The 8874-nt window shown below is 33.9% G+C and overlaps 1 gene segment (V, D, J or C); it reads right to left on the bottom strand.

Annotated features, from left to right (window-relative positions):
* Nucleotides 1–242: 242 nt before the first annotated feature.
* LOC102311595 lies at nt 243–8549 on the bottom strand. The segment is given in 10 exon segments: nt 243–891; nt 1299–1432; nt 1852–2178; nt 2296–2325; nt 2657–2980; nt 3587–3904; nt 4511–4828; nt 5433–5750; nt 6538–6834; nt 8479–8549. Coding segments are annotated over 10 exon segments (2097 nt in total).
* Between the last annotated feature and the right edge of the window lie 325 nt (nt 8550–8874).

Raw genomic sequence — 8874 nt, 5'->3', positions numbered from 1 at the left:
GCCTCTGGTAGAGGACCCGAGCTTGAAGGATAAACCGCCCGCAGGGGCGTGCTGGGTGTTTTGTTTTTTTATATAGTTTCATGAATGCAGTTTAAGAGGGAGTGTTCACATTTTGAGCATATATTCTTTTTGTCTGCAAGCATGTATGCCTTCTGAAGGCATGTGTATCAACTTATAGCTGGATACATGTGCAATCTAACAAGATGTTTTTTGGGATTTGAAGAAATCCACTTATACAAATGTGGCCCCAAACGTGCAGAGAAGCAGCTCTCTAAAGATGACATGTTTAGAAACTGAAAAACATCAGGCCTTAATTGATAACAGGAATTTGGAAATGTGACACAAATGAACTATGAAGATGCAAATACAATAAGCTGCCAGATGTCACAGTTGTAATGGTTGGTGCACAGTTGTAGTTGTGCAGGTGTGGTCCCATGGGTGCAGCAGGAAACTCAAAACCTCCAGGCTCTAACTGATAACAGAGGTTTACGGTACATTGAGTTCAAATGCTGTTGTGTTATTCTTAGAAACCTCGAGAAATGATAGAGTGACATCAAAAATGCTTTCAATGTTTATTACATGCTCACATTCATATTCTGTTTAATATTTAAAGTGCCAAATGTTATTTACTGAATCTTATCAACCTAACTTTAATTTAATGAAGCATTTACAGAAGTGAAATGACCATAAGATGCAGTTTAATATGTAGTTTCATTTTATTTACCTTTTTTTTTCACATTTTTGTACATCTCTTAATTGGGTATTTATATATGACACCCATTTAATAAAAATAAATGATTATGTGCATAAAAATAAAATGAAAAATACATTTTAAAAACAGATTAGAAATGAAGTGCACCCATTCCATCCCATTTGTTATCATCTCTTTATCTGCAAAATAAAAACATCAGAAAGTTTAAAAAAAATTGTTAAGACCAGTCATTTAATTACTATTACTAGTAAACCTTAATTTACCCTGAATTTACATCTTAATGAATCTTATTACAGGAGATAGTTCTGGAATAAATTATAGCCTAAACATTTCTAAATTACACTCATTTTTTTCCTCCTTTAAAAAGCTAATTATATAATTTTCATGATAAAGGCGTGCTTTTAAAAAGTGCAAACAGAACATTAAATTCTTAATTCCTAATTTATTTTAATAATTTGATCTTTGAGCATTCTTTTAAGTTTCCATGTACTGCATTTTCTTGTAATTAAATGTATCCTACATTGCAACTCACAGACTTTGGTCTTCAATAAAACTGAAATGCAGAAAACACAATCTCAATGTTTACCTTAAGAAGGCTGATAATTATGCTGTACAACAGAGATAATATGAAGAGGAATATGAAGGAGGAAGCTGTGGACCACAGGCTGCTAAAATCGTCTTCAGTGATGATATTGTCCCAACTCAGATCACAAAAGTCATCTAAGAAGTGGAAGATACAGTACACTTGGTTAGAGGAGATCTATGTGAATCTGTTTTCTTTTTGTTTATTAGAGTAATACAATTTTCCTCTAGTGTTAATGGAAAAGTGAAAAATTGAACACTTTGTGTGTATGTCTGATTTTAGTGTTGTTTCGAGTTTTCCATATACACATATACCAAAGAGTCTCCATGCAACGTTTATTTCAAACAGACATCACACATAAAAGCAATTGGACACTGTGACTCAGACAGGTTGAAAAATAACACGATGACAACAAAAAGCAAGCATTTGTCTCACAGTGACTGACATCACAAGTGCACAAGTTTTCATATAGAAAACTCTCACAGACAAAGAATGACAAAAGCACAAAATATCATATTTAAAGCTTAGTAGTTACAGTCACATTCTATGGAATTACCATGGGCGACGGACACTGATTTTTTAAGATTTCCAGGTTGGACATGGCAGGTGAACATTTTGGTTGGATTGTTTTTGTACCAGTTTTCCTTGGTGGTGGTGTAAAGACTCATACTTCGCCATTTCTTGTCATTTTTGCTCTGCTGTAGAGGGACGTCGGTGCCTTTAAGATAACGTCCAGAATTTTGTCCATAACTTTCTGTCCATTCGATTTTATATATTTTATTCACAGTACTGGTGACTAGACACACCAGAGTGATTTCATCTTTAGCATTTAATGGGTCAGTGTGCAGCTGTGGGAGGGTGTGGACTGTCACTGTTGTCCCATCTGAAAGAGATACTCAGTTAAATAGAGAGATTTATGTACCAATTTAAATAGAAGACATTGAGTTATGTATAAATGTAGGCTGATAGATGGATGGATGTGCGTGTAATTGTAACATACTGTTTTTCGGATCGGCAGTTGTGGAAATATCTGATGAGGAGAAAAAGAAAACAATTTTATTGTTTTATTGTTTATTGTTAAAAAAGATGAAGTATTATGTGTTAACCCTCAGTGTATTGGCTATCAAACAGCTTCTACATTTTTTTGCATTATTTTTAAATATTCTATCAAATTTTGGATGAATTTTTTTTTAATACATCATTAACACTTTCATATCAGTACATTAGAACTGACTAAAACTACTAGACTAATGACTAATCCCATATGACTTAGCTGGCTTACCTGATTTTATGGCATTACTTTTTTTAATTACAAAATCATACTGCTTATGTTTGTATGAAGATAAGTACCAGTTTCTCACCAACTGTGTTGTCTCTGTCAGTTTTATTCAAAGATGTGCTTTGACCTCCCGTAAAAATACACATAAATGCAGTTCGTTCATTTACATCACTGGAATTTACTGTGAGAAAACTTGCTGCGTTGTACACTTTCTTTCCATTTGCCTTTTTTGATTCAGAAACTGTACTGATCAGATCTATATTGCTGGTGACGTCTGCTCCATTTTGCAGCCATTTGATCTCATGTCCCTTTGGTGCAAACTCTTTGGCAAAGCAGGAGGCAGTATAGGTACCGTCCTCATCAGGAGAGGAAATCACTTTAAGAGTTGGATTCTGCTCAAACACCTCTGAAAAACAAAGACGTACAAAAATGTTTAAATGCAAAAGGAGGGAATGAATGTCTTTTTATTTAAGGTGAAACACTTATTCCTTGGTGTTTTCAGATTATTTTTTTAACATAAGCGACTCAAAATGTACTTGCAATGAAGTTAGCCTCTACCATCATTTCTTCCAAAAACAACAACAACCAAAAATAGAAGAACTCATATCAAGAACGAACTCTTATCCTTCTCAAAAGTAGCAATCGCTGGCTTTAGTGCAGTAATACTTTACTAATAATTGCTACTGCTGCACAAAACCCAACATGTACTGAATAAAGATACAGACTTTATGAATGTGTCATACCTCAACTTATTGGCTATTAGTGCTCATCAAACTGCTTCTACAACTTTTTTGCATTATATTTAAATTCCTTCAAATGTTTGGGTAACTTTTAAAATCTGTTACTAACACTTTCATGTCAGTACATTAGAAATCAAAGAAAGTACTAAAGACAATTTCTATACGACTTAGCATAAGGTATACCTGGTTTTATGGTCGTACTTTGTTTTATTACAAAATCATAGTGACAAATTTTATTTTATTATTTTCAAAGAAAAGTATCAGTTACTCACCTAGAGTGCTGTCACTTTTATTCAAAGATCCACTTTGGCCTCCCATAAATACACAAGTGAATTTCGTATCTTCATTCACATCACTGGATTTTACTGTGAGAAAACTTGCTGCGTTGTACACTTTCTTTCCATTTGCCTTTTTTGATTCAGAAACTGTACTGATCAGATCTATTTTTCTGGTGACGTCTGCTCCATTTTGCAGCCATTTGATCTCATGTCCCTTGGGTGCAAACTCTTTGGCAAAGCAGGAGGCAGTATAGGTACCGTCCTCATCAGGAGAGGAAATCACTTTAAGAGTTGGATTCTGCTCAAACACCTCTGAAAAACAAAGACGTACAAAAATGTTTAAATGCAAAAGGAGGGAATGAATGTCTTTTTATTTAAGGTGAAACACTTATTCCTTGGTGTTTTCAGATTATTTTTTTAACATAAGCGACTCAAAATGTACTTGCAATGAAGTTAGCCTCTACCATCATTTCTTCCAAAAACAACAACAACCAAAAATAGAAGAACTCATATCAAGAACGAACTCTTATCCTTCTCAAAAGTAGCAATCGCTGGCTTTAGTGCAGTAATACTTTACTAATAATTGCTACTGCTGCACAAAACCCAACATGTACTGAATAAAGATACAGACTTTATGAATGTGTCATACCTCAACTTATTGGCTATTAGTGCTCATCAAACTGCTTCTACAACTTTTTTGCATTATATTTAAATTCCTTCAAATGTTTGGGTAACTTTTAAAATCTGTTACTAACACTTTCATGTCAGTACATTAGAAATCAAAGAAAGTACTAAAGACAATTTCTATACGACTTAGCATAAGGTATACCTGGTTTTATGGTCGTACTTTGTTTTATTACAAAATCATAGTGACAAATTTTATTTTATTATTTTCAAAGAAAAGTATCAGTTACTCACCTAGAGTGCTGTCACTTTTATTCAAAGATCCACTTTGGCCTCCCATAAATACACAAGTGAATTTCGTATCTTCATTCACATCACTGGATTTTACTGTGAGAAAACTTGCTGCGTTGTACACTTTCTTTCCATTTGCCTTTTTTGATTCAGAAACTGTACTGATCAGATCTATATTGCTGGTGACGTCTGCTCCATTTTGCAGCCATTTGATCTCATGTTTCTTTGGTGCAAACTCTTTGGCAAAGCAGGAGGCAGTATAGGTACCGTCCTCATCAGGAGAGGAAATCACTTTAAGAGTTGGATTCTGCTCAAACACCTCTGAAAAACAGACGTACAAAAATGTTTAAATGCAAAAGGAGGGAATGAATGTCTTTTTATTTAAGGTGAAACACTTATTCCTTGGTGTTTTCAGATTATTTTTTTAACATAAGCGACTCAAAATGTACTTGCAATGAAGTTAGCCTCTACCATCATTTCTTCCAAAAACAACAACAACCAAAAATAGAAGAACTCATATCAAGAACGAACTCTTATCCTTCTCAAAAGTAGCAATCGCTGGCTTTAGTGCAGTAATACTTTACTAATAATTGCTACTGCTGCACAAAACCCAACATGTACTGAATAAAGATACAGACTTTATGAATGTGTCATACCTCAACTTATTGGCTATTAGTGCTCATCAAACTGCTTCTACAACTTTTTTGCATTATATTTAAATTCCTTCAAATGTTTGGGTAACTTTTAAAATCTGTTACTAACACTTTCATGTCAGTACATTAGAAATCAAAGAAAGTACTAAAGACAATTTCTATACGACTTAGCATAAGGTATACCTGGTTTTATGGTCGTACTTTGTTTTATTACAAAATCATAGTGACAAATTTTATTTTATTATTTTCAAAGAAAAGTATCAGTTACTCACCTAGAGTGCTGTCACTTTTATTCAAAGATCCACTTTGGCCTCCCATAAATACACAAGTGAATTTCGTATCTTCATTCACATCACTGGATTTTACTGTGAGAAAACTTGCTGCGTTGTACACTTTCTTTCCATTTGCCTTTTTTGATTCAGAAACTGTACTGATCAGATCTATATTGCTGGTGACGTCTGCTCCATTTTGCAGCCATTTGATCTCATGTCCCTTGGGTGCAAACTCTTTGGCAAAGCAGGAGGCAGTATAGGTACCGTCCTCATCAGGAGAGGAAATTAGTTTAAGAGTTGGATTCTGCTCAAACACCACTGAAAAAAATAGATGTACAAAAATGTACAAATGCAAAAGCATGGAATTGTTTATTTCAATTTACATACTATTCATAATTTTAGTAATCTATCCATCCATTATCTTCCATGGATGAACCAGGAGCCGATCCTAACTGCCTTAGGGTGAGAGTGAGGGTACACCCTGGATAGGTCGTGAGTCTTTCACATGGCTAACACATAGAGAAAGACCACCATCTGCAGTCACATTCACACCTTTGGGCAATTTAGAATCACCAATTAACCTAACTCCAGAAATGAGAAATATTGATCAATATGTCATTCTATTTAATAAGAAGTATTTACTTTTATGTCATTTATATGACATAAGCACCATAACTAAATTTGGATTATGGTTTTTGAAAGTTGAAAAATGTTTTCCTTGGTATGCTCACATTCTTTGTCAATATATAAGCAGCTCGAAGTGAACTTACAATCAAGTTTAGTTTTAGTTCAGTTTCTTCCCAAAACATCAAAACCATGAACCAAAGAAATCGAGAACTAAATAGAGCTAACTTGTATTCTTATCAGAGGTAGCAATCACTAGGTGTTGCTCAGTAATAATTTAAGAGTAATTTTAATTACTGTTCAGAAATCAACTAACAAAAAAAAAAAAAAATTAAATACTTGTACTGAACAAGGCTACTGTATTTGGTAATGCATTACACATCAGACCTTTGGAATATATTATCAGTGCTTTCATGTAAACTTGTTGTAAGTCAAATAGAATAATATAAACTGATTAAATGTGACTTAGCACAAGGCTTACGTGGTTTTGTGATACTAGCCTGTCCATTCCCAGCAGCGTGAGTCACAGCACATTGAAAATTCTGTCTTGCATTCCAGTCCTGTTTCCTCACTCGGACTTGACTGACTCCAGTATAAACATTGCCTTTTTGTACTGCAGGGTACTGGATGAAGTCTGTCAAGGGAGTGCTGCCTTTTCTCCACAAAAAAGTCACCACAGGAGGGTTAAAGCCAGTGGCAAGGCAGCCAAGAGTGACCATATCTCCGCTCTCAGTGCCACATGGTACCAGAGGAAACACAGTGGGTCCAGTTGAAGTGGCTAAGAAAGGGGAGACAACAGTAATTAAGATACCAGAATAGAAATACAATAATATACCAGACATTTTCACTTAGAACTGATTAAAGAGAAAACACTTGAGCTGATTGTGTTGCGTAATAAAGGCCATCATGAAAGACATTATATTTTAAATGTTTATCATTTCAAATGCCCCGATTTATGTCCCAATTTATTAATCACTCTCCATTAGTGTTATACAGTATATTATATCACATTATATCACATTATATTATATTATTAATAAGTTAAACTTCTCTGTCAGTCTATAGATATAACAGTATATATACCACACATTTTCACTTAGAATTGATTAAAGAGAAAACACCTGAGCAGATCCTTTTGTTTAATAAAGAGTAATAAAGAGATTATAGTTTCTAAATGTTTAATAGAAAAAAAAATCAAGTGCCCGAATCCTTCCCTACAACATTTTTTAGAGGCAGTTGGTTCACCAGCCTTCCCCAATACTATTATAAGTTTACTCTTCTGTTTGTCGACATATAAATCAGAACATTACTTTAAATGTAGAATATGAACAAAAGTCATTAGTAAAGCATAGCGTAAAGTTGTTAAATGTCCTTTCACAGTGTTGATGGCAAATTCTTACAAAAACACAATAAATTTGATCCAACTTAAGCAGTGATCTCTGAAATGAGATGGTAATCTTACCTGATGAAACAGTGACTGTTGTCCCCTTTCCCCAATAGTCAAAAACACCGTAGCACAGTATAGAATCTAGTTCATTCATAATATCAAAAAATCTGCATATCCTATACAGATTTTACATAGGAGAAGTCTTACCTGAGGACATTTTTATCTTGATGCCATTTTCTCAGTAGTCTAAAGCTCATTTATGACAGTTAACCAAATCTTGTCTTATTTCTTACAAAAATTAATTACTACGACATTCTGTTTTTGGTCTCAAAGAAAATTAAAGAAACACTTACTTCTTGATATAGTTATAACAAAGAAATAAACTATGTTCAGTGTTTTACAAATTCTTTGCTCTTTTGGCTACAAAGTGTTCCAATAATGACTTTCTTTGCTGAATTTATCCCAATAGATGAATCAACATTGTAGTAGTGGATAAAAAAAAAATTCTGTCTTTAGTGAAAAATACATCAATTCATACCTGACGTGACGGTGACCATTGTGCCTTTTCCCCAGTAGTCAAAAGCGTAGTCACAGTCTAACAAGTTATTCACCACTTCATACAAAAACAGACTTTCCATCTTGATATACTTGATTTTTTCTTCAAATTACCAGACGTTCGACTTGCAGAATTTTACAAATACAGTGGGAATACAGTGTACACTGACACAGTTTCTTTTAAAAATATCAATGTTTCTAATTCAAAATCTTAAGATTAAGGGCATATTTCAATTGCCTTACCTGTTGTGACTGTAACCATTGTACCTCTCCCCCGGTAGTCGAAAGCCCAGTTATCACAGTTAACGGAGTCTTTTGCACCTCTTACAAAAACTAATTTCTCGGATATCCTGTTAATTTGTAACATTTTTCTGAATTTGTAAATAATTAGAACCACTCTAAACTCAATAACTGTTTACATAGTTATGTTCCGATTGAAATAAAGGTCACAAAGGTTTTAACTACCAGAGTAAAAATTACCTGTTGTGACAGTGACCATTGTTCCTTTCCCCCAGTAATCAAAAGCATTATCACAGTGTAATATCTCAGTATATCCAACACACAAAAACAAGTTCCTTTAAAACCCGCTTGATGCCACTGAAGTCTAAATTTAATGAATTAAAAAAGGAATTAAAACATTTCTGTAGAAAACAAAATACATATATTTTGTTACCTGTTGTGACAGTCACAGTTGTTCCTTTTCCCCAGTAGTCAAAGTAGTCATCACAGTGACAGATTTCAATTGCACTTTAGTGCAAAAATATTTTTGTCACATGATTAAAACTAACCTAATAAACAGTTTAAACCTGTCATTTACACAGATGTTTTACTTTACCGTCCATATCAGTTAAGCACACAGTGTAACCAATATTTCAT

The sequence above is a fragment of the Haplochromis burtoni genome, unplaced genomic scaffold (assembly GCF_018398535.1).
Source record: "Haplochromis burtoni strain Fernald_Lab_line unplaced genomic scaffold, NCSU_Asbu1 Contig_1166, whole genome shotgun sequence".
Taxonomy (NCBI): Eukaryota; Metazoa; Chordata; class Actinopteri; order Cichliformes; family Cichlidae; genus Haplochromis; species Haplochromis burtoni.
This window is presented reverse-complemented; position numbering and strand designations above follow the sequence as displayed.